This window comes from Ammospiza nelsoni, chromosome 9 (assembly GCF_027579445.1).
Source record: "Ammospiza nelsoni isolate bAmmNel1 chromosome 9, bAmmNel1.pri, whole genome shotgun sequence".
NCBI classification, from domain to species: domain Eukaryota; kingdom Metazoa; phylum Chordata; class Aves; order Passeriformes; family Passerellidae; genus Ammospiza; species Ammospiza nelsoni.
The window spans coordinates 15,692,183-15,718,708 of record NC_080641.1 but is presented as its reverse complement, the minus strand read 5'-3'; the positions used below and the strand labels follow the sequence as shown (position 1 = coordinate 15,718,708).

General features: G+C 40.5%; 1 protein-coding gene across 2 annotated transcripts; it reads right to left on the bottom strand.

The window, feature by feature from the left end:
• Positions 1-1,115: 1,115 nt before the first annotated feature.
• On the bottom strand, positions 1,116-26,321 carry SLC25A24 (solute carrier family 25 member 24). 2 transcript variants are annotated; one of them, XM_059478016.1, is made up of 10 exons: positions 26,260-26,321; positions 12,744-12,870; positions 12,183-12,270; positions 11,636-11,747; positions 8,907-9,065; positions 8,416-8,568; positions 7,217-7,324; positions 5,443-5,610; positions 4,252-4,402; positions 1,116-3,597 (listed from the first exon to the last, which is right to left on the bottom strand). In XM_059478016.1, exons 2-10 carry the CDS (start codon positions 12,811-12,813, stop codon positions 3,419-3,421), a joined length of 1,188 nt encoding a protein of 395 aa, XP_059333999.1. In that variant the 5' UTR covers positions 12,814-12,870; positions 26,260-26,321; the 3' UTR covers positions 1,116-3,418. The 2 variants fall into 2 exon arrangements, with proteins under 2 accessions (XP_059333999.1, XP_059333998.1); XM_059478015.1 differs by lacking the exon at positions 26,260-26,321 and adding an exon at positions 24,102-24,390.
• Positions 26,322-26,526: the final 205 nt, after the last annotated feature.

Below are 26,526 nucleotides of genomic sequence, written 5' to 3'. Positions count from 1 at the left end.
GCGAGTGCAGCCAGCTCAGAGCTGAGAAGCAAGACAGGAAAGGACAGAAGTCACCTCAGCCTGGGCTTCTCAAGGCCAATTTGGGCACCAGGCAGGCCCACACCAGTCTCACTGGGAGCGCTGGGCACCAGGCATTCTTTAGCAGAAGGGAAACAAATGTGCCAAGGGGCTTTCAGCACACAGAGTTCACCTTTCCATGAGAGGTGTGCCAGGCAGCTTGGGCCCGGCTGGTGCCACTGTAAGGAATGCCCCTGCTGCAGCAGGCATACCCTGCCAGGAAGTCCACCACAATCAAGAGGGAAAGACACACACATTTTAGATTTCATGCCATTTCTGCAGTGTTTTCTAGTGTTAATGGTACTGGATAGCTGTCGCACTCCACATACATCTTGGAGGGAAAACAAATAATCTTTCCCTTCTGGGCTCTTCTTGCCGAGCATTTGCAATTAAAAGCATTCTTGTCTCAAGTCAAATTGAAGATCAAATTGTTCACTTAGTCAGGAATCATACACTGTGCATCTACCTCTTCCATTACTTAAAAGAAAACTTCTAAATCTTATGTTACAAGAAAAGCTTCCCCTAATTTGTTTACAATTATCTTTAACATTTGAAGGATTGGTGTGAAAACCTCAAAAGGAGTTGTCAAAGCTGGCTGCTAACAAGCTTTCAGCAGCATAGCCATACTACACATGCATAGTAAATTAAGTCAATTACCTTGAAAAGATTTTATATTGATCCTTTGACTAACAAGTAAGATTAGCAACAAAGCAAGATCAGCAGTAATACAAGCAAGTATGTTTGTCCCCAATCATGAAGAGTTCTGTCACGCAACGTACACAGAAGCAAAATATTGGCTAATAGTTCAACGAACAGCAAAAGTATTAAACATGTGGTCTTCCATTAAGCAATGAGACAGTAGTAAACAGGATGGAAATTGACTATCTCCAACTGTTTTCAAGTGTCAGTGTAATAGCAAAGCATAGTCTAGTCTGAAACCTACTTTTAGATCAATTGCCTCCATTTTTTACATTGAGTATTATGCACGTAATGAAATAAAGAAGTGTCATCTATCAGACCTTGAAAAAAAAAAAAAACAACAGCACACTCCAGCCAGATAAGGAAACAAAGATTTATTAGAAACTGGTAGTTTTATGGAGCTAGAAAGGTAAACATACATTTAAGAGACAAAGAATACACAATTGACCACAGTCATCATCATCAAGGCACATAATGAAAAATCAAATCTGAAACAGCTCATCTTTTCAACATTTGAAAAGGTCATCATGATTTCAATACTCATAATGGCACTTGCACACTATAAACAAAATGGAACAAGTCTGGAAGATAGAAATGCTAAAGTCATCTTTACATCACACACACATTTGCTCATTGGTCACAGTCAAACAAAATTACCAGCAACTGATCTCACAAATCCCACAAAGGTACAAAGATATTGGCAAAACCAAGGAAAACTCTGATCAGAAAGGCATTATACATATAAATGATTTGGATAGAATGACTTCTTTTTTCTAAAGTGCAAAGTCCAACATTTCCCTAAAGGGAAGGCCAAAATACAGCTAGAGCTGCCATTTTCTGAAATGTGATAAAAAATTCTATAATACAGATTTTATGGAATTGCTATGCATCAGTTTATGGAGAATAAACACCAGCCATGGAAGCACCGAACACAAATTTACATGTGATTGCTGTTTGAAAAATATGGCCTAAAGCATATTTAGACAAGGGAGATTCAGGCAGTTATTTTTGCTTGCTTATTTTTCTGCTTAAAAAAAACAAGAAAACAAACAAAAAAAACATGCACCCCTCATGCTCACCCAAAAAAAGAAAGAATTAAAAAGAAGACCCTTAATGACCTTAACAGAATAAAGTTCTTCCTTCAGTAATCCAATTTCAGAAAGTGGTCTAAGAGCAGTTGCTTTTAGAAGGTCAAGGTAAGTATAATCTCAAATTTACCAAGATTAAGACACTACACATTACAGAAAGAAGAAAAAGCCTAACAAAAGAGTCTGGTAATAATTGTTAATCTGAAGGCAACTGTGTGCCCCTCCACACACACCAAGAAAAAAAAATAAAAAAAGAAAAGGAAGTCACTTTGGAAGGACTTGTACATGGAAATGCCTACTAAAGTTCTGCATTGAGGAAGGGCTGCTTTGTTTTTTGAGGAGGAGCTGTTTCTCAAGCACTAGCAGGTCTGCATGCATGCTTTGCATGCTACATTAACACCAAGCTGATGGGCACCTGAGGTCAGCATTGCCACTTGGTCACCTGGACAAAACACTTCAGTATTTTATTATCCCAATTTCACACCCACAGCCAATGTGCACAGAAGACTGATCTCGCATGACAAAACTGTAAAAATCCTTTACATAATAATGCAATCCTCTACTAGCTAAAAGCACAGAGTGGATGTAGCCCTCTGAATAAGGGAAAGAATGGAGAGTCCAAAATGACAAGCATCCCTGTTCCCAGAGCTATGAACAGCTCTGCCATTGGCTGTACTGGAATTACAACCAGCTTTATACTGGATCCTCCATCCTGTTTTTAAATAGCAACCTGCACTTGTATGGAATGGATCTAACATCCAATCTTTTTCTGTTCCTGTGTATTATGATCCTATAAAACATGCAGCTGTAACCCAAATTATGCCATAGTTAATGGTGCTGACACTTACAAGTGCAATGAAAAGCAGGTCCAGTGAAGCAAGTTATCAAAATTGCTGATTGTATTACAAAAATACCATGTAAATCCATTTGAGGTATTCCGATTCTGCAGAACAGCAGTTTCTCAGGCTCTTTAAATAATGAAAAATAAAAAGGTTTGCCTGAAGACAAAGGTGATGGGCTACATTTTAATGTGCTATTCCATCATTGTGTGCATCCAAGATGCTATTTCTTATGAACTTAATATTCAGTCTTCAAAAATAACAAAAGTGCTCACTTCTAGGCATGCAAAATGTCGCCTGTGAATTGCTTGAGTGTAGGCAGCATGACAAAACACAAAGCCACTTTCATATATTCAGTATCAAGGCAGTATAAACTTCTCCTACCTTTGGTTTCATCCAAGACAAATACACATTTAAAAAGGACAAATTAAAAAAACCCCAATGAGTAAAATATGCATGATTTCCTAAATATAAGAACATACTGCTGATTTAAAGACAGTTTCTTGATTTTTTTTTTTTTATACTCAGTGACATTTTAAAGTGCAATATAGGTATCTGTTTAAAAATGGTGAACCAAAATTTAAGAAAGTTTCTTCCCACCTAAGGACAAATGCGGAAGTCGCAGCATCTCTCTAGAAAGATCTGTCTCTAATTGTGAGAGCAGATTACTTGAGAAAACATTATTGTTTTGGTGTTTCCAACAGCATTAGAAGCATCTCACCTCTTTCCTTCATTTCATGCTATTCCCAAATTCTGTTTCATTTTTTCATATACAACATAGCTGATGCTGACAGCTGGAAGCACTTTCATAAAATTAGGGGCTATGCCCCTATAAAGTCCTCGGAGTCCCTCTGTAGCAACAATTCTTTGAAAGAGACCAACCATGCTTAACTGTGGAGCTCCTTCCACTGAGGCTAGAACAAAAAGATAATGTGTTATAAAACAGTTCTAGTAACATTAAAAATCTTGAGCAAGTCTCAAACACCTGGATCACGAGCCTACTATCTCAGGTCCACTGAAAAGAGATGTTTTAATCCCAGACATTTGGGAGATATCCATGTGTCTAAATCCCAGTGGAAAGCATTATCCATCTATGTTCCTTTGGAAATCTAGGCTCCCATCCTTAAGTCTGCAGAAACCTATCAAACAAAGATCTCAACTATGAAATTATCCTAATGAAATGCCCTACAGAGCAAACATTGCTGTCTACCCTCTCAGGACAATTCAAGCTCTATCATTTAATCTTTAAAATTCAGAAAACATTGTAAAGTTTAGAAGAGTGCTTCCAGACTATGACAGGGCCTGTGTCTGGTAGTCTTGTATGGAATTGGCTCTCAGAATATATAAAGGACCAGTGCTTGAAATGTTACTTTTTAAATTGAGTATAAAGAACAACAGTGTTGGGGGTAAGAAGGAGAAGGGACCAACATTAAGAAGAATTTTCCAGATACGTCCTTAGTTTTTCCAAGTTGGTTTTTTTTTTTATTCCTATGTCTGTGCTAGAGCTATCCCACATGATACAATTTTCATGTGACCCCACAGAAGCATTGTCAGGAAGGAGAACTGACCTTGAGCCTGCATGCGTGTTCTGATGAGAGCCAGAGGGTAACTGGCCAACTGGCCACACGTGCTGGACACGGTGCCACAGCCCAGCAGCACAAACACTCCTGGGTTTGCTGAGCTTGATGCATAGTGCTCTAGCCATGTACTCTTCAAGAGCTGCCAAGGTACAAAATTAAACAGTAAGACAAGAGATTTGCATTCAAAAAGGTAACCAAATGCTTCTTTATTTATAACAAATCCTGAGGGCTCAATCCTGAAAAGCACCAAATTCACTGGATCAATTTCACTACATGCTTGAAGTACACAGGTGAACACCTTAGTACCTAGAAGAGAAATTCTTAGAAGATCCAGCAGCAGGAAAGAGCCCATGCACCCCAATACTTTGGGGAGAGGAGGTGGGAAACAACACAGCACCCCACAGAGTGCAACGAAAACTCACACATCTGTGCACATCACCCCATGCAGAAACAAGGATGCAAACTGTAGAAAAGAAATTCCATACAGCTTTGAAAATGTTTGTTCAAACAGTAACAGTTGTGGTGATAGCTAATGCAGTGTCAAAAAAAGATTTGTCTAGACTAGGAAAAAAATTAGTCTGTGTGTCTGAGTTATTTGAGACACTTTGAAGCAACACATATTATCTAAGGTAGATAAAAGACTTTCAACATTGCTGGTGGGTGAAATAAGTGCCAGTTCCTCTGGAAAGGAAGGACACAGTGTTTCAAGCTCCTCAGAAAAGCTGTGTCAGCCAGAAAGAATTCTGGTAACATGCACAGACACAGAAGGAATTCAGGTTAATATAATCCACTCATAAACCTAACAACTGGCAAAAAAATGTATAAACTATCATAATATGAATATCCTTTTAAAGGCATGAATTTCCCATAAAATGGGTATGTTCCAGTCTAACAAGGTTAGGTAAGTATGAAAGCTTGTGGTACTGCCAAGGTCTGTATAATCCTCTCATAGCACATTTCCTGCTTGGTACTCTTGCTTGGAAGGGCCCATCTGCCCAGGCATTCCTCAAGAGGGGCAAACAGAAACACTGAGGTCTAGTAACATCAGTGGAAAGCCTCATTTGTCTTTTAAAAATTGAATCAGCTGTAATTGTACAATAATGCACACATTCTAAATATATTTACGCTTTTTGTAGATTAATTAATGACAGCTACATGCATTCAGTGATCTAATCTCACCTCATAAACAGCAAGGTCAATGCCAGCATAAGGAATTATACCCAGAATATTAGGAATATAGCCTTTATAGAAGGCCTTTGGACCTTCTCTTTTTAAAATCTTCTTAGCACAGTCAAACATCCCAGAATATTGCCCTGTTTTACCCACAGCCAATCTGGTCTTTAAAACCTAAAAGGAAAAAAATAGCAGTCTTAATTACATATTATTAATTAATCTATTTTAGACACACAGTATATCTCTGCTTATTGAATTCTCTAGAAGTGCTTTGCACTTTGGTGCTGCAAACCTCAGTAAGGCATTGTTAGCAGAAGGCTTCTTCAAGTTCTGTCCTTAGTGCAGAGCACCACACATTACTATACACTAGCTTACAAATTCTTAGCCTTTTAAAATTGCATTTTAGCTTTATTTTCTTGATTAAAACAGGCAGTTATTTGATCAACTTGAAGGCAACAGTGCAGGCAACATTCAATAGAAGTATTAGCTAAGGCTCAAGTGAGAGTACTAACATGCTAGCAGATGATACTTCTGATCTGGGAACACTAAAGCCTATTAAGAAAATAATATTTCAAAAAGTATGACAGAGAGATAGTTGAGGACTACAAGGAATAATTGTGTCTCACTAGTGAAACCCAGCACCTGATCAATAATGCAAGCAAGTCTGTACTGCATCTTAGGACAAAGAAATTAGTAACAGCATCCAAAAGAAACCACAGATGAAGATTCCTGAGCAACAATTTGGTCTACTTTAAAGCCTCATAAGATTGCATCTCCCTCAGGAATTTCCTGGCACTTGGCTTTTCTCTCTTATTTCAAAACATCCTAAAAACACTTCTAGGACAGTACCATATCTTTGTGAGGAAGACCAGAAGATATTGTAGAACAGTTCCCTTGTCTCCCCTGATCAGTGTAATCCAGACAATCTACATCATACATCATATTTCAGTTCTTCCCTAACTTAATCCATCTCTGTACTCAGCTCAGCTGGGACTGACCCTCTGGAACAGCAAGGATGCTCTTTAAAGAGATCATTATTACTTCAGCAATAAAAACATTTCCATTCCTACTGAAATCCCCACCCATGAAAAAGCTATTTAGGTTACATTTGCCATTTCTACCAAACTTGATGTTGGTACTGGTTTAGTCCCAGCCCCAACATCTATTCCAACAAGGATCTGCACAAGTGATAAACCTTGTGGAGAACCAGCAGTAAAGAAAATACATGCTGTTTCTGTGAAATGGTGTGTTACAGTTACACTGGAGCAGTTAATATATTTACACTAGTTAAATTGCAGCGTGCAGTACCACCTACAGGTATGGCCTACAGGGGAAAGAGCAGCCAATCCACCCAGCCTGAGCTGTAGCTCTGACATCCTTCCCCCACACAGCTTCCCATCATAACACAACAGAACTTCAGATCTGTCCAGACAACACTATTCCTTGCTTACATATAGCAGGAAAAGGATTTAAGCCCAATTTACAAAATGCTTGGATACATACTGAATTGTAAATGTTCTTGGATGATCTTTTTTCCTTCACTAGGTTTTATTTAAATATTGTTTTAAAAAATACTGTACAGCAAAATATACAAGAATCAGTTGGAACTTAGTATAATCTAAAATGCCTAGCGCTGAAAGTCTGAAAGGAAGTCCAAAGTAAAAAAATTAGGATACCAGACTAGAGTGGAATTTTCACACTATTTTCAAGAGCAAAATGGGGTTCACTTAGGAAACAAACCAAACATTTTTCAGGCTCCAATGGAACCAGATTCTCTTACCTCCATGGGATAAATAGAAGTTTGTGCTGTTGCTCCAGCTAAAGAACCAGATACAAATCTTTCAACAGTGCCTAACTTTCCATCATCCCTAGTGAGTATCTTCTTATACTGTATAGTTAAAACACAAACACACATATTTTTTAGTAGTGGTAAGAGTTATTATAAAAGGCAAGAGCATAGTACAAAATGTCTTTTCAAGCTGTTCTAAGTTTTTCATGCATTTACAGTCACATTTGCTAACCCAAAAAGATTCTCCAGAACACAATAAAAAACATTCCAGCCTGAAAGAAGTCTTAGATTAAATACCTCAGTCACCATCAGGTATTCTGCAAACAGCCAGCTCAAGGGTACCTACACTAAGAACTCCAGAAAACAAAGAGGAACCAAATTCCCTTGCAGATCCAGTTGTCCAATCAAAGAATGAACAATTTCACAGAAGCACAGATTCAATTTCACAGAAGCACTTTGAGCACTGTACATACTGTGTCATTCCATGAGTAAAGAATAATGTGCCCAAGTTCCTCTGTGGCACCAAAATCTGCTATTCATTCTTGCATCATCCCCAGATTTATTTGATTTTTTGTTGTTGTTTTTATCTCCTTGTACAGAGATGTGCAGCGTGCTCATTTGGTCTTACTTCAGGCACTAGCATGCCTCACAGAGCAAAAATAAATCTCATTTAAATACACCAGAATGGGAGTTCATTTTCTAAAGGAGGATTAGGCCTTAACATGATGCTTAAAGCTGATTCAGAGGTAAATATAACTCTGAAATCCAGGATGAGGGCATCATACATAGCACTGTGATATTTGACTTTAAATGAACCCCCTGTAAGTTCAGCTAGCATAATGTGCCAAGCTTTTGCCTGCTGTCACTCTGCAGCAATAATCAAGGTATTAATGCAGTACTCCACACAAGGCCATGCAGAATCAGGGACAGCTTAAAACATGTAACAGACATAATTCATTTGCACTGCTTAGAATACAACAGTAAAATCTGCCTAACAGTAAGCATTCTATAGACTATTTTAAATCTGAAAGTCACTCAAATTACTATGACAAAATCCCCAACAAGGGGACAAGTTGGGACAAGGGGACAAGACGACGAGTCCCATATAATACAACAATGCCAATAATGAACAGTGAGAGTGATTTAGGACTGTATTTGGCTTTATTTTCATTATTGATTTATCATCCTACCTGTTCATAAGCCCAGAACTTAATAGCTGTTTCAGGAGCTATTTTCACAACATTTACACCATTTCCCCTCCAAAGGGACCGGACACCACCTTCTTTCAACATTTGCTTAAAACCGCTGGCTATATTCATTTTGTTTGACTTTGAACCATGAACCTAAAAAAAGCCAAAAGCAAAGTCACAGTACAGAATATGTCTCTGATTAGATTATAAAACTCACCATATTAAATTGATTAAATATATCAACTAACAAAACCATATGCACTATTGAAAAAATCTAATTTTAGTAGCACAAGTACTGTAACATTGTGCTTACATTTTTCACACATCTATAAAATATCATTTTTATGAACACAAAAAAACCCTGACATAGTCAAAACACAGCCAGACCTCCGCAATTTAAACACTACCCTTGGCCCCCCATTTTTTCCCAACAGATCTCTAGAAACTGAAGTGACACTGGAAACCAAGACATTGTTGAACATTGCACCTACCTGCATCATGACTTTGAGGCGATCTAAGGGTGCTGTGCCTGTTCGAGAGACAGCACCAGCCACTCCTCCTGCCAACAGCTGCTTCCACCACTGCCCACTCTTCTTCTCTTCCTCTGTGAACTCATCTGGAACAGTCAAACTATCTCCTATATCCAATACCTTTATGAATCCAAAGCAAAGATGTGCAAATAACTACCTCGTTCCATCACCTCAGTTTTATCCACAGTTCTAACTCCAAATGAATATACTATCTAAGAACGTGCAAATAAAGTGCTAGTTACAAATAAAAAATATCTCTAATTTACATTCTATAATTAACTTGCTATGCATTGCTATTCAATGAAAAGCAACTTTAAGTGACTTCTACATACATATTTAGCAATAACACCACAGACCCACCATTTCAAAGACTGCACCATCATCATTAAAAATTACCACAAATTTCCTCCTTGAATATGGCCCAAGCAAAGACATTCTGTCATGATCAGCAGTCCTTTAAAGTCAGTACTAAAGCTCAAATGCTTATATGTTGCAGCTAACCTTTCACCAGACAGTCTTGTGGGATTACTTTGGTAATCTCCTAAGGTTGCTAACAGGAGATTTCTCTCACGGTAGTTTATTCACACATGTGGGATGTCTCCTTCTCCCAGACTCCCCAGCATTTTAAAGCAGGGTTTTAACAACTGATATGTCAGAGTATTCTATTTGCAGTGACTGCTGGTTCTTATCCTACCAAATGAATAGTTTGATAGATGCCTTATAGATTTTCTTATCATCAGTTATACTCAAAGACACATATAATTACTTTTTTCAGCTGTAAGAGTTTGACATTTCACTAAGGGGGGCACGTTTGTATTGCCATTGGATTTGATCAAAGAACAACATTAATATAGGTTTTAATGATAAAACTAAGACATAACACTATGAAATCTCACATGTCACTTTTGCTCTTTAGTGTAACCTATGATCATCATACATGAGAAAAAGTATACTGTAGATAATGCAAATCTACTATTACACATAAATTAAATTTATAAAAAGAACAAAAATTTATTAATAACTGATAAGTATTGACCAGAAAGTATATTAACTGATAAACCTTTGAACTACCATTGATTTTAATTGTAGACATTATATCCCTAATTTATGCTGCATTCTCTCTCTGTCAGTAGATAGAATACTGTCCTGGTCATTTGGGACAAAAAAACTGCAGAATGCAGACTGTAAATATAGCCACTGAACAAAAAGGATAAGCACCACCTATTCTGGATATTGAACACACAAGAGATTAATTGGAAAATCCTTTCATCTTTCTTGCATTTGAGGTTTCAAAGTAAGTTGCTCAACTACAGAAACATCAAAAGATCAATCAAAACTCTCAAAACATAAATTCAGCGTTCTAAGAGATATTATGCATATCTACCAGGGTTTAAATCTTGTGTGTACTGAGATCTAAACACAACTAATGAAGAAAAAAGATAAATTTGAGGGTGTTTACAACAGGCCACAGCTACCATAGTAATTCTATGCCAATGCAGCTATATCTGCTTGGAAGGGTCTGATAGCAATTATACAATAAAAACAGAATTGTAAGAGCTGTCTGTAAATGCCAGCCAGGCTGGGAGGTTTCACATCTGCTCTTATCTCAAAGACCAGCTGTGGTGCTGGATTTTGCCTGCTGTGATAACTGGGTCATCAGCTGACTGCAACACCAGGATCACAGGAGACTCCCTCAGTTGTTTCTTGGGGGCAACTAATGACATTCCATAATAAAAACCAAAAATACAGATCTTATTTGTAATATTAGTAAGGAGCATTTTATGAAAGCAGAGGTTTTTTCCACTAAGCAAGCTGGGACCAGGACAATTTGATCTCATAGCAGTGCTTCAAGTGCTCTCTTCAGCAAACAGGGAGCTAACTGCCTTTTGGCATGCATTCCTCAGCTGAGGTTGTACAGTGTCAAACACTCCAAGCTCTCAGATCTCATAAAATGTTTTTTATTATGGAAATGCTGACTAATCCCTGGATATATAAATGGTCTCACTATATTCAAAGGCACCCAACCTTACTTTATTTCCTCCAATAATCTACAGGAAAGATATTTAGCAAACAGGATCACTATTGGTTTACTTAGTTTATTTTTGTTCTTAAAAATCAGTCACTGAGGTGTTAACAGCTCCATGCAATAAAAACTTTAAAAATTTCTCTGCACAGTGGATAACCTATTGCTGCATATTCTGTATGCTTAAATTAAATCCTTTGGCACAAAATAGCACGATGTGCCCAGAAAATCACCAGTCAAGACACCAGTGATTTTATGATAATTATAATGATAGTATATAATGCAAATACTAATTTCAACATAAGAAACAGTAAAAATGTCTATATAAGTTGTTTCAACAAATGAAATAGTACTGTAATGTGCAAAGAAAAATATCTATTATTGTGGTTTTTATTTTTCTGTGAAATATCTCCAAAAGAGGAAAGATTCTGTCCTAAGAATTACTGATAATTATTTGCAAAGTTTAGATGATTATGTTCTTTCAGAAGGAACTCATCTGACACAATCCTGCTTGTAAATGAGAGAGCATGAAGTGAAAAGGAAAACCAAACAATACAGATATGCTTGAAACACAACAAGTGTGAAGCCGTTATAGTCAATATCACAAATTAACACATCAGAGATGAACTTAAGAGCTGCACTAGGTTAAAAGGGAAGTTGAACTTACAGTGGAATGTTTCCAATATCGAATTATTTCTTCAATGTCTGTAGCTGGATTAAACATAAAATGATCTCTCCACTCATTCCAGTCTACTGTCATTGTCCCATCGGCATCAATACTGAAAAGAAATTGTACAAAACTATATAAGGAAATAGTAATGGTGGGGTTTTGTTCTGGTTTTTTTTCTTCCTCCTCCCCCCTCTTTTTTTAACTTGGCTTATCACATCAATAACAACTGTAAATTCCAAACTGACTGTAAATTCCACATAGCGACTTCAAGGCTGAATCTGCCATGGCCTTTCAAAACTATTCTTCTCTTATCCAAGTGCATCAGTCCTATTCCATTTAAAAACATAATACAGTGCTTCTTTCTATCAACAACCTTTACAGAGAAACAAAGCCACATTCTCCTCCCAGAACCAGATGCTCCAATAGTAAGTAGCAACACCTTTCAAAGTCACAATCCCGTTTATCCCCCTCTCTGAAACAGAAAAATATAGAAATTAACAATACAAGGAAGATTAAGCTGACTCAAAAAATAATAATTCCTGACCTTTGCAGGATCTTTTCTGCCTGTTTTTCTGAAATGTTTATACCCAATATCTTGAGGGACTGGACAACTTCTGAGGCTTCAATTTTTCCTTGAAACATTAAAATAAAGATGATACATATTTAAAATGTGGATCTTAATAATGTGGATCTTAGCACCTTGGAGCTCATTGCAACAGATGAATAATTGCAAAGATGATTTAAAAATCAACTTAGCACAGATGACGTGTTTTCATTGTCCGCTACAAGGACGAAGAAAATAGGATGCAAATATACAGTTAGTTAAAAACAGGTTTATCTTTAATAGCCAGAAATGGTCAGAAATTTCCTCACAGTTTCTCCATCTGGGGAACAAGGAGCCCCAGTTCAGTGTACGTGGAGAAAATAGAAAGAATAAAGACTAATTTTTTTTAAATCTATAGCAAAATGTAATTATGATCATGTTAAGGAAAAGAAGGGTTCCATATTCACAACTTTTTTTCCAGTCAGACAAATATAAGTTACACTACTTTTAATGCAGTTTCTTCAGACAATGTTTGAACAAATAAAACAAAGCAAGGTATACCATCATTGTTTTTGTCCAGGCTCTTGAATGCCAGTTTCATCTTTTTCTCATGTTCTTTAAGGTACTGCATAAATTCTTCAAAATCCAGCTGTCCATCCTGGTTAGTATCCCCAGCTTTAAAAATTTTCTATTGAGACAAAAATTAGTATTTTATTTGTCCAAATTACAGCAGGTCACAAAGCATCATTTCGTTTTCAGAATTTAACACTCTCCCTATTTGCATAGGGAGAGAAAACACTTGGCAGCAAATATAAATTTAAGAAAGTATGATTTATTGTTTTACATAACTTTTCTGTGCAGAAATTTTAAGGTTTCTTACCAGCACTGGCAAGTTATACCTACAGGTATCAAATAATTTGTGAAGGAAGAGGTGGGGGACATGAGAAGAACCTGAGAGAGAACAAGTTTAAGCCTGTGAGCTTCCTGTACATGAAATTTGTCAGTAAAACAAGCAGAACCTTGACTATCATCTTAATAAAGTGATCTATTAATTATGAATTATAAAGATAACAAGTACAAACAGCAATTAACTCTTCAAGTGCTGACCAAAAACTCACAAAGATCTTGCCCCACTGGCACGTGCAGCCCTCCGTGTTTGAGAGAACATGGCTTTCTGCTTCCAACTGAAGCCCTGACTACAATTTTAAACAAACACAAACACACTTATCTTCCTTTCTTGCATGTTCTTCCTAGGAACTGTCCTGCAGATAGAAACAATTCATGTAAAATTAACTACGCATTGAATGCATGGTATGCAATTGCCAGGACTGCAGGAAACAAGTCTCAAACACAGCCCTGGCAGACACTTCCCCACCAACAAAGGGCCAGGAAACTTCACCATCTCCAGGTGTGAAAACTTCACTTGTTAGAGAAGGGCAATTACAGCAGCTCTGCAAGCAGCAGCCTGTGATTGCTGAGGCTTGTGCTCAAGGCAAAGCCAGGGAAGCTCTGCAGGGTTTAGGAGCTGGGCTTTACACCCCAGCAAGGGCGGCTCTGGGCACGGAGAGCCAAGGCCACAGCAGGGCCACGGCCGCTGCCATCACTCCTCGTGCTGCCACAGCACTGCCCTCTCCTTGGGCAGCATGTGCAGGAAACCAGCCCAGAGCCCTGCTCCAGAACACAAGAGTTAAGGGAAAATTATGTCTTATCCCCTCCTTTGGACACCGGTCCCTGAGGGCTCCCTCGATGTGCAGAATCCTGGGGGGGAGCACTGAGTAGCAGACAGGAGACCAAGGTGACAGCACCACCTCCTCACTAACGGCAGCTTCACAGCACTGAGATTACATGCAGCACAGATGCTGAAAAGCAGCAAAACTGAACAGCCTTGCTCAGCTTCAGTCCTGTGCAGATCACATAAGGCCAAGAATGGAGCAGCAGAGCACTGGGCTTTTGTGCACAGTGAAGGGAATTCCAAAAATCCAGCACAGTCAGCTGTGTGTGCTCCTGCTTCTTGAAAAACTCACCGGTGCCCTTCTTCTCTGCAGCTGAAATTGTTCCAAATTTCAAGCACCAAAAATTCTTCCCCATACCTTCTATTCAGCAGACTGCCTTGTGCAACTGTAGTTTCTGAATAAAGTAACCCTCAACAATATTTGAATGGCTGCTCTAATCTGCAAAATCTGGTTTTAATTCTGTTTATTCCTCTTTAATTAGTAGAGGTACTCAAAAGACCAAAGTCCAACAAGTTCTAGGCTACAGAAACTAAACACTAAGGAAGAAGAAAACTGGTGTATTTGTTGCAGGAGTCTGAAAAAGACTGAAAGCATCTACATACATTTATGTTGCCTCCTTCATCTTCCCTATCCCTCTACAAAAAGTAATGTACTTTAAAGTTTCAACTCAAAGAACCAAAATTTATAAAATGGTCAAGGATTTCTCAACAAAATGGAGCAAACTGACGTGGTATGCCAGTGAAATGAGCAACTTATTTACCTTCCATAATACAGCAAGTTGAGCACAATAAAAATCAAGTCAAGATACCACGTATTCAGATAACTGTGATTTCGTATCACCTTTGAAAAATAGTGTTCTTATTACAGTCATAAGTCCAGCTTGATTGTAATTTCTATTAATAACCTGTCAACACAGATATAGTCATCAATTCAGTTCCATGCCTCTGTCAATACGGTTAGAGCTGTTCAGAATTTCCCATCACAAAACAAAAAGTTAGTTTACATTTACAGATATTTATGGATACAGTCCTGACCACAACCTTCTAACAAGAAATTAAGAAAGGCTAATAGATTAATCATTAAAAAAAAAAATCCAAACAAAAAACCAACCAAACCCCACCATTAAAAACTACTCTAGTCTGAAGAGTCCCCTCTCAAAGACACTCAATCCCAAGGCATCTTTTACTCCACTCATGGTACCTCATGCTGCAGGGTCCGAGCGTCCTGCTGGGCTCCCACACCCTCCTGAGAAGAGGTGACTTATGTGACACTTGGAATCACTGTATGTGAGTTCTGCTCCACTCCAATTGTTACTGTTCCCTGTTGCTTCCTGAACTACACAAACCAAAATGCAGAACAAGGAAAGTGGTTTTCTGTCTCACATATCTGTGAGAACAAAACTTGAACTTAATTATAATTATAATAAAACCTCCACTGCTGAGGATAATGTGAGCCCAAGAAAACAGGAACTCCTAGTTAGTTTAGAGAGCTGGTAATTTCTGTATGTGAAGGGGGACACCTTTCAGTTCACCTGCCAAAGAAGTGGATTCCATATTGCAACACTGAGAAAATGGTAAGCACAAACACACTCTACATTTCCTACTTTTGTTTTGACAGTTATTTTCCAGACTTCAAGTCATTCTCAGCCACTCTCAGTGAAGCAGAACAGAAATGACAGGGAACAAAAACATATGGCACATGTGTTTTTCTCTCAGTTCAAATCTAAAAGCTCACGCAAACAAAAGCCTCTTGCTGTCTGTAAGGTGAACTAATTATGTGGGTGTTAAAGTTTCAGATTAAAATCAGTAATTTGAAAGTTTGTGGAACTAAAGGGAACACCGAAAGAAGCTTGTCTTCTACTTGGCAGGCAGAAACTTCCTCTTGGGGGATTCCATGCTCCACGGGCACAGCCAGCACAAAGACACCTCTGGATTCCGTGGGGAGCCTGGCACACTAAGTCCTTGGTACAGACTGCCCCTTCACAGCATCAAATAGTAATTCAAGCTGGAAGGAACCTCTGGAGTGCATTGAACTCAACCCCAGCTGAAAGCATGTCTAATTAGATCTAATTCCATCAGCTTGTGTGGGACCACATCCAGCTGAGTGTTGGACATCTTCAAGGAAGGAGATTCCACAGCCTCCACAAGCAAATTACTGCATCAGTCCATCACTCCCCACTTCAGTTCAACACTGAATCCAACTCTGCTCTTCTGCATTTAACATACCACTAGATTTTGTATAATTAGAGCCACTTGTCACTCTCCCAGTGCCTGGGTCACCAGCTTCTTGGATGGAGGAGAACTGGATGCATTTTAAAACAGGCATGCTTACAATAGAGCGGGAACCAAGGTGCCAACACTCACCTGCAAGTCCTGGGAAACAATGTTTGGCATGCCTGCCACATAAAACCTGCCATTTGTTACTGCCTTACTGTGGGATCAGCTCACCTTTACAAAGGCTCAGATCCAAATGTTTGTTTTTCAAGGCACACCATTTTTTTTCTCATTGCCTAAAAACTGTAATCCCAAGCAGTAAGGATAATTCACTGGGTAAAATGAAATGGTGACCACATAAAGAACTGTTAATTACTGACAGATACAGAAGACAGTTTAGATGATGACATGAGCTATAGCAATGTATGCTTGCAGCCCAGAAAGCCAAGCATATCCTGGGCTGCAGAAAAAGAAGCAAGACCAGCAGCTCAAGGGAGCTTGCATCCCTCTACTCTGCCCTCATGAGAGCCCACCTGGAGCCCTGTATCCAACTCTGGGGTCCCCAGCACAGCAAAGACACAGCCCTGGTGCAGCAGGGCCTGAGGAGGCCCCAAAGGTGATCAGAGAGCAGCAGCACCTCTCCTGTGAGGTGCCTATGAGGAAAGGCTGGAGTTTTTCAGACTGAGGATGAGAAGGCTCCAGGGAGACCTTACTGCAGCCTGTTGGTACTTGAAGGGGCTTTTATAAAAGACACAAACATTTTAGCAGGGCCTGTAGCTATAGGACAGGGAGTAATGGTTTGAAATACAATGAGTGTTGATTTAGATTACATATAAGGAAGAAGTTTTTTATGATGAGGGTGGTAAAACACTGGCACAGGTTGCCCAGAGCCTGGCAGAGGCTCCACCCCTGGGAACATTTGAGGTGAGGCTGGGTGGGGTTCTGAGCAACCTGATATAGCAACCTTCCTGTATTGCAGGGGAATTGGGCTACAAGACCTTTTAAGAGCCACTACCAATCCAAACAATGCTTTGATTCTGTGATCTTTCTTTTTAATGCTACAGGCCTTCGCACAAACAGACTAAAATGCTCCTGTGCTGACCTATTTGCTCATGACGCTGTCACCTTTGTCTTTCCTCCTCTTTTCTTCATAATTCTACTATTTTTGTTCTTTTTCTGTTGCATATTTCGTTAGTACAGCTACTTTCCAAGTCCTGCACAACAAGGCAACACCAACACAAGAGGCCACAAGCAGACTGAAACACTGAAGGTTTTTTTTTAATTCTCTATTATATAAATCATGTTGCAGTGTTGAATTCCTACTCCATCAGAAGACCTCTGTATTTGGTGTGGAAATGTAAGTCAGCCAGCAGGTCTGTTAAAAAAAAAGAATTACAGACAGGTTTTATATACACATCAAAAACTCCCTACCTTTCTCTGTAAGTGTCCTGATGAATTATTAGATTGCTCTATGCCAAAGTTTTGAACTTCAACACATTCATGGTTACAACATAAAGGCAACGAATGCAATACACTAATAATCTTGATGTTTTTATGTAGACTTCTCTTAAATTCACAGTCTGATTTTTACTTTATTTAGTATCATTATTTGTGTATTGTGCATGAGCCTTTACATTCTGTTTACAAAACTGAACTGTGCATGAAAGGTGGGGCTGCTGAGTACAAAGGATTACCAATCTATTCATTAGCTTGTTATTTCAGCTAATTGATATAATGTAAAGAATATTAAATAGGAAGTGATTCATCAAGAAGTTACTTGCTTCCTATCATGCTATCTACAAGACACAAGCATAAAACAGCACTTCAAGATACATCAGTGGTGCAAGCAGCAATTACGTGTTCTGCAATCTGCAAGCAGAGTTCCAAAGGGCACAGATACAAATACTGCATACAAAGAACTCCAGCACCACAGTGAGAACATCCTCATGTCTTTAGACATTCACACTTCACATTTCCTTTTAAAGCAAATTTCACATATGCTTTTAAAATCAGAGTTACTAGATGTAAAACCAATCACGATACTGTTTTTTCCCCTTCTTCAATTCTTTTCCTCTTAAGTATTTTTTAGCCATTCACATAGCTCTGCAATCTACAGTTTTAAGTCATTCATCTGTAATATTACTGGATGCCAAATTCAGTCCCAGCTGAAATATACACAGCACTTCTCCCTTTACTGGACACATAGTGGACAACAGTCTTTTTCCTATTTATAACTGCTAAGACTACACAAATTTATGCAGATTATGATAACCCAAAATCACTAGCAAAGATTATATTAAAATCAGCCTTGTCAAACCACATCAGCTGGGAGATAAATCCAGCACAAAGGGACAGGGCCTGAGGATGTGTTCACACAGTATTACAGCCCAGCGAGCCCCATAACACACGAACTAGACTGACACTTCACCTCCAGAAATCCAGCACAACACTGGGTGAAACCAGAATTTGCACTGCCTCTAAAGGCTCCCAACTTCTCCAAATTCAGCATTCATTTTTACTCTCTTGCCTCCCAAAGGATACTACCAACATGTAAACAGTATCCAAGCAGTCCCTTTAAACCTGCTACAGACAGACATCAGGAGCCCCCCACTCCAGCACAGCAGACTTGCACCCTTGACAGCAGCAGATGTTGCTATCAGCTGCAGAGCTTCCCCTTCCTGTTCCCTGTCCTAAGCACTGCTCTTCCCTGCAGCAGGACAGCACTGGCAGAGATCTTCCCCCTGGTCCATTTCAGCTAACAGAATCTCTAGAAAACGGGACAAAAAAGGACAAGATGCAAGCGTGAGTATGCGCTCCCAAAATGCCTCGCAGAGGCTGCTCCTTCAGGACCTGGATAAACTCTCTCAACTCATAGCTATGAATTAAATTTCAAGAATCTGAAACAGCATACATGGAAGATGCAAACTATTTCTTGAACTCTCTTTCGGCATTCTTTGCAAGTTACACTAGTATTTTTGACTTTGAGCATACTTGGTAGACTAAGCTTTCCCATTAAATAGGGCAACTCTGTTACTGAGGCATCCCAGCCATAGTAATTTCAAAAGATTTAAGAGTTTCCCTTGTTTGTTCACCTGGAACACACTGCTGTCTCAGGGATTTAGCAAAGCATTTCAACACAGTGGTTAAGAGAGGTCTCAGAGGTGAGGCTTCCCATATTTGAGAATTCTTGGCATTCTTGCACTTTGCAGCAACAGGAGGAAGAATTAATCACTCACTGTACCCTGTCACTGTTGAAGAAAAAACCTATCAAGTGAGTATTAAAAAATAATTCATTTTAAATTCATTTTATCTCCTTGGATGTTTGAAGTGTTATGAAAACAAATTTAAGATTTATCTTGCTCTTTCATATGGAGATTTGGAGACTAAAGCACGTATCAGTTAAAAGCTTCTGAAGCTGTATACATAGAAATGAAGTAATGATTGACATGTTTGTTTACAATGGAAGCAAAGTAAATTGAATACATTCAATTTCCAATTTACTAACTGAACACATTACTGAAGATATTTGTAGTATTTCACAAGTCTCATAACCATCATAATCATCACATCTATTATGAACAGAAAAGGGAAGTTTAAAGGAACTAAATGGCTCCAATTTTCTACAATCACATGACATGACATCTGTCTTGGTAAAAAGTTGAAGATGCCAGACTACTCTAAATCTGTAATACCAGGTTTTGGGCAAACTCTTAAGGTGAGGGAGAGCTTCAATTCATATAAAGAATGACACAGAAACAGGGAGGTACTGAAGCTTTTAAGACTGTGGGTCTGCATATCAGGTATGATAAATTCTTAGAGTAGATACAGTGTGATACAAAATACTCATGTATCTTCCTTCAAGTTGCCAAAATAATCACTGTTTCTTCTGTTTTAGCCAAGCTACAACATGCTTAAGGAGGCTTCAGTTACTTTGGTCTTCTACCCTTCTAATTTTACCACATAAGAGAAGTTACCAAAACTAAAATAAGTGCAAAAATCTTAATAAAGCAGTGGAGAAATATTTAAGGACACATTTAGCTCAGTCACTAAACAGGTGTGTGCTTTCTGGACTAAGAACTGCTAGGGAAAGCTCAAGCGCTGAAGCACTATCTAGCTGCAGGTTTTAGAGGCCGGAGAAAAGCACAGAAGGAAACAACAGACACCTGGGCCATTCTCAGCCATCCCCATGCTGAGACACAGCAGTGGAACACAGCACAGGGCCTGCCTCACCTGGCAGAATTCTGAATTTCCTGTGGTTTACATGCAGAAACATACTTCAGGTGTTCCGAGTACTTTTAGACGTGATTGGACTCAAATTTTCAGAACCAGTCAATGACTCTAAATTGACCATTTAGATGGCCGCTGTTACAGGTGTGCATTACAACAGTCTGATTGTTGTGAATTCAGTCACATTGAGCCCTCTCTCCACCACACAGGAGTCCCTTGACGCTGTTGCTGCATCCAAAAGAGCTTTAATGTGGCCAAAGGCTTATATCGAAATGTTAAGAGAGTTAGTCCAAATAAGACCATTAGGCTGGTTCCAGAATGTAGTTATTCATTTCAGTAACATCTTCCTAGTCCAGAACTCAATGTATAAATAGCACCTGAATTTGAATACGTGGCTGTTCCTTTCCCAAACTGAAGCTTGAAATATGGGGTTCACCTCCTACGGATTTACTGTAAGGACTGATTGCAGCAGAAGGAAAGGATGAACAAAAATAGTACTTCATCCAACCGCTCACACCATTTATGGTGCTCCCGCCCACAAGACTCACAGCATTCTGAAGACACAGCATGAGATCATTTGTGATCTGATCCCAGCATCTACTTTGTGTCCCTGCTTATCAAAGTCACTGTACAATAGCTGTTCATATTGCTTGGAGAGCAACATTTGATAGTTACCACCCTGAATTCCTCCTTCATAGATAATGACGCATCATATCAGGAATCTTTTGCAAAGTAACCCATTCCTGGCAGGTGATATCCTACAATATAAAATTAGGAGTCACCCTGGCAGCCTCCAAGCAGCAGACATTGCAGATTTCCCAGTCATTTACTTTTGTCTGTCATCATTTACTTTTGTCTGTCAGATAGTGCCAAAAGGCAGGTCAAGCAGAACACAGTCAGGAGGTTCTGTCAGGTTGAGCTATGGAAGAAAAAAAAAGATTCTTCTTTAGAGGGAGATGCAAGCCACCTCCAAAGCTTACCACACAGGTCCAAAGCTGATAGAAGGTGCAAGGAGACCTGTAGTCTATTACTCAAATGGATAGTAGCTTTGTTTCTTTTAAAAACATGCATATTCTTTTGAGAGAGGAACTGTACTTGAAGACAAAATTGCAAAACAGTGCTAGTAGCACAAACACTATACTGTGAAGGTGGTACAATTTTGGATCAACCAACTGACTTTGCAGTGAAATACAGTCCCTTTTCCACAGGTTAGCCAGAAAGCAGCTGTGCAGCTCAGAAGGACAATGGCCAACACTCCCAAGTATATGCATTTCATCCTACGTGTTGGAAGCCAGCCTTGCAAGAGATTTTTGAAAACCTAACACAGACCAACATCAACAAAATGAGGCTTGAGTCTCTGATGCACCAAAACTGACACTGCTCTAGGATATCCCCAGCTCTGTCCACGCCATGGTGCCACTGTGCTGGCAGGGCTGAGCAGTTCAGTGGAAAACACTTTGCCCCATCATATGATATTTTTATGTCTCAATTCCTTACTCATTAGTTGTTAGTAATTATAAGACTGCTTCTGCCTCTCCAAATGTGATAATTCAACATCTCACTTCATTAATAAAATACCTTTTTACCAAGCAGTAAGAAAAATGAATTGAACATCACTTTAGAGCTTGAAGTGGGAGAAGGCAGCATTGAGCTGCAAGAAAGTACAGGAAGCAGATTAGCCACAAAAAGGCAGGAAAGACACAGAAGGCAAGACTCACTGAGGCTCTCATTTTACAAGAAGTCCAGTTATTAACAGGTACACAACACTGCTCTAGTGTCTGCTTCCAACTGTGCCCACTCTGGTGTAAAACACCGAGCACACAGAAGTTTCCCTGCAGTCCAACACTTCTTCCACCCCTCCCAAATGAAAATATGACTCATGGCTTATATTGTTTACTTGGTGTGTCTTTAGCAACTAAGGCAGCAGTTCCTGCTCTCAGTTACATCCAGGTATGTCTAGGTTATGCCTATCTGTTTCATGGGTATCCCTTTCAGTTTATCCTGAAGCAGCTGAGAATAATCTGACACCTACTCAGATGTGCACTATAAATGAAGATCACTGATTTTGAGAAAGAACTTGGAACTTCAATTCTAAATTGCTCAAATATTCAGCAGCACATCAGGGCTTTCAGTGAATTATGTGGAAGACCACCTTTGTTAAACACCAGAAAATTAGCTGGCCACCTGTTTCCCTGTTGTTCAATATAAGTAAAACCCCCAAATTGTTACAGTCAAACTGGTACAACAGGTTTACAACAATGTGTGTATAAATGTGTGACTGGAGTTCATAGCTAGCATGCTCTGAACACTGACAACTCTCATGGATAACCAAAAAGGCCAACCTGTCCCTCCTTTAATGACAAAAACCTAAGAATACAAAAGGTGCCTATTGTAAAGGTGATTTTGACCAGCAGCAACACTGAAGTCAAAGTGTGCTTTCATTTATACTCTTGAATAAACACCATTCAACTCAAGAGGCCTGTTGGATACTTTTCTCTTAAGTATAGGAGACAGAGAATTAAATATAACAGAAGGAGGCAAAACAGAAACGAAATAACCAGACCACAGGGAAAAACTGTCACACAATCCGCATAAGGTCACTGAATTATTGACCCAATACACCTTATAACAATGGAGTTGAAATTTAAGTTCCTTTTCCTGCACCTCCTTCAGAAAGTATGCAACAGCTAGTGCAGGCACAGCAGTGGAATGCCATGGAAACATTCTTTAAACTGAAACAAGCAGAATTGTTACAATAGTAGCTTTCCCCACACTTCTCACGTGTACCTGCTCATCCTAAATAAACCCATGTGTGTCTTGTCAGCACAGACTTGCCTTACCACCCAAACACTTGTGCCCACAGAATTGTGTATTAAATGATTTTATGTGCTGATCCCTGGGGATTACTGAAAATAATTAGGAAAGAGAACTTTCTTTTCCAGGTAACAGGTCAAGCCTGCTAGTGTAAGTTAGCATCACACTGGAATGCTTGATGACTTAAGTTTCACTGACTTCTAAGGTCACAACATTGATGCAAGGGCCAAAGGAATGTTATAGTCCAACCGATCACTGCAGAAGCCACACCACGAAGAATTTCAGCACTGTCAGTTTCATGGTTTGATGGCAGCTGTTAAAAGTGTGCATTTTCTAATAAAGGACCTCGATATCTGACAACAGTCCACGTCAAGAAGAATAACTTCCATGTCTATGTGTCTAGCTTCAAAACCTAGTTCTGAAATTGCAACCTACAGCTATGCAGGTTTCCACTACCTGCTGCCCAAAGCAAACCCTAACTTACTCGGATCGAGATTACACATGGGTGGAGTGGCGGACAAAAGCTGTAAATTACCATCCTTTATCGCGCCGGAAGAGGAATGTGCTACCGAATATCACTCAACAAGAAGTCAAAGGATGTCAAAAGTCCACACATGATGAGTAAACCCACTTGGCAGAGGAGCCGCCGACAGCTGTACGCGCTCGAGACCCTTCGCATACAGCCCGGGTTGTGCCTGTAGAACACGGCCCCTGGCGCTGGAACTGCGGCCAGTGGAAGGAAAACACCAGGCCCGAGGCCGTCTCCACCAAGGAGCGGCCCCCGCCGCCGGACGCGGCTCCCGGGCGCGCTGCAGCCCCGGCCGGGCCGCGCCCCGTCCCCCGGGCAGAGCCGGAGCTGCGGGCGGGGCGGCGGGGCCGCCTCTCCTCCCTCCCTGCCCAGGGCTCGGCAGCGGCCGCGGGCCCGCGCTTACCTCCTCCGCCTCCTTCCCCAGAGGGATGCCCATGGCCCGGAGGCCCGTCTGCAGCTCAGCTATGTCCACCCTCCCGTCTTCGTTGAGGTCCAGCTTTCGGAAGAGGTTGGCGTAGCGGGACTCGCCATCCCTGTTCCCGTCGCAGGCGGCCGCCGGCAGCAGGAAGCCTCGCAGGAGCTGGAACATGTCGGGGCCGGGCAGCGCGTACAGACGGACAGGGCCCCTCGACTCCCGCCGGCTGGGCGCGGACGAGACACCGCCCGCGATGCTGCCAGCGCTCGCAGCTGCCAGGGGAGGGGAGAGCACCAAGGGCCGGCCCAAGCCCGCCCGGCGGCGAGGGGCGGAGAGAGGGCGGGAGCGGCGGGGCTCGCTCCGCCCATGCCGCCCGCCCGCCCTCAGCCCCGCCGCCGGGCGCGAAACGTGCGCTGAGGGAGCGGGGGCAGCCCGCAGCCCCTCGGGCTCCTCACAGCGCTCCCGCCCGCGCTTACGCGCTTCTAGCAGCCCAACGCTTCCAGCTCAGTCAGAGAAATCCCACAAACACTGCAAAACACCTAGTTTGGATACTTAGGCTCATCCTAGTTTAGCGGTGGAGAGCTCAGCTGAAAGGGTATGAAGAGCATCCCAGCCTAAGTGCAGTCTGAAAGAGCTAGGCTATTTGGCCTAACAAAATAAACACCAGAAGAAGAAACGTCTAGAGTTTTTTTCTCCATAATGGCTTCATAAATAAATTAGTGGAGTTAATGGAAAAGTGCACAGGTGGTCTAAGAGTAAATGGATAGAAAATGTCACCAAACAGTCTCTCTTTCCACCAGAGAGTTGCAGTGAAAAGGAATTTCAGCTGCCACTGAATTGAGCCTTGCTTTCCTGGTGCATATTCAGCCAACACACAGCCATGGAAAATGCATTTCAGCATTACAGCAGAAACTCTGTAACCTTGCTCACAGAGTAATTAATAAAGCTAATGTGCTACAGTGTCTGACCATGAACTAGTGCTTGAAAAAGGGCTACTGCTACTAGGACTTGCATATATAGACTTTTGGATTGTGTTATAAGTTCCTTGTGTTGCAGAGTAAGTGGTGTGGGAAGGGACCTCCTGCTCAAAGTGGACTCATCCATGAACTCCAACCCGGTTATTCAGGTCTGTATTTCAGTCTTAAAGACCTCCAAGGATGGAAGCTGGACAATCTCTCCAGGCAGCCAGGCCCAGAGCCTGATTGTCCTCAACATGGAGGAAGATCTTCCCTTCTAAACACTGAGCTGTTCTCATTTCCCCTTCTGTCTGCTGTCTTTTGTCATCCCACCATACCCCACTACAAGAATCCTGATCCTACTTCCTTTGTACACTCTCTGTAAGTACCAGCAAGGTGGAAGCCTCCTTTTAAGTTGCCTCAAAACCTTATTTTCTCCTGTTAATACAGCCCAGGATGCTGCTGGCCCATGCTCAGATTGCTCTCTACCAAAATCCCCATGTCCTCTCAGCACAGCTGCTCCCTGTGGTTGCAAGGGACCATTCCTTCCTACATGTAATACTTCATGTTTGTCCTCACTGTATTTCATAAAGTCCTTGTCACCCCATTCCTCCAGCTTCTCTGCATGGCAAGCACACCAGGGGGGTTCTCCACAGTTTCTGGGAAATACTGGAAAACATTGAAATAGGCAGAGCCTGAATATACTTCACCCCTATCTGGAATAAGGAAAGTGAATACTGCTGAAGGTCACTGCATCCCAGCAATGTAATACTACTAAGTAGTACAGCCTGTGATTCCATTTTTCTCTTCATACCATCATCCTTACATCCTCATCTAATGAAGTAACATACACAAGTAATATCTGAACTCATTACTGAATACAATACCTAGATAGATTACATCCACAGGAATGAAAAACAGTGCAACCCTGAGCTCTCATTGCCTACCAGTAGGTTCCTAATAATATCTAGCATTGTCACTGTCTGAGATCTAAATGTTCCACCTATTTTCTTATGTACCATACTCAGTGCTGTATGTGTATTATTAATACCATACATGAATTAGAACCACTCAAAAAGTAACATCAACACGCCATCATTAAAACACGTGAAGAGTCAGTGCCAATAATCCAAAATCCAAGGTAATTGAGGAAGAGATGCTGTTGACATCTTATTGCAAAACTTCCATACCTTCTCAGTGATTGCTCATACACAGCTCCTTGCAGCACTGACTCCTTCTTCACAGAATGGCCAACAAACTCCAACTCTCTTCACAGCACAACCAAGTCTTTAGTAGCATTCATCTTCTTATTGGACACAGCTGTGGCCTGTTAAGGGCAGGCCTGTTCCTAATCTTTGGTGATTAATGCAGCTGCAACTCCTCAGGTATGAGACTGCTTTCTGCATTATCTTTATTTTCTTACATTCTGTCCCTCCACAAGATGCATTTGTTCTTCC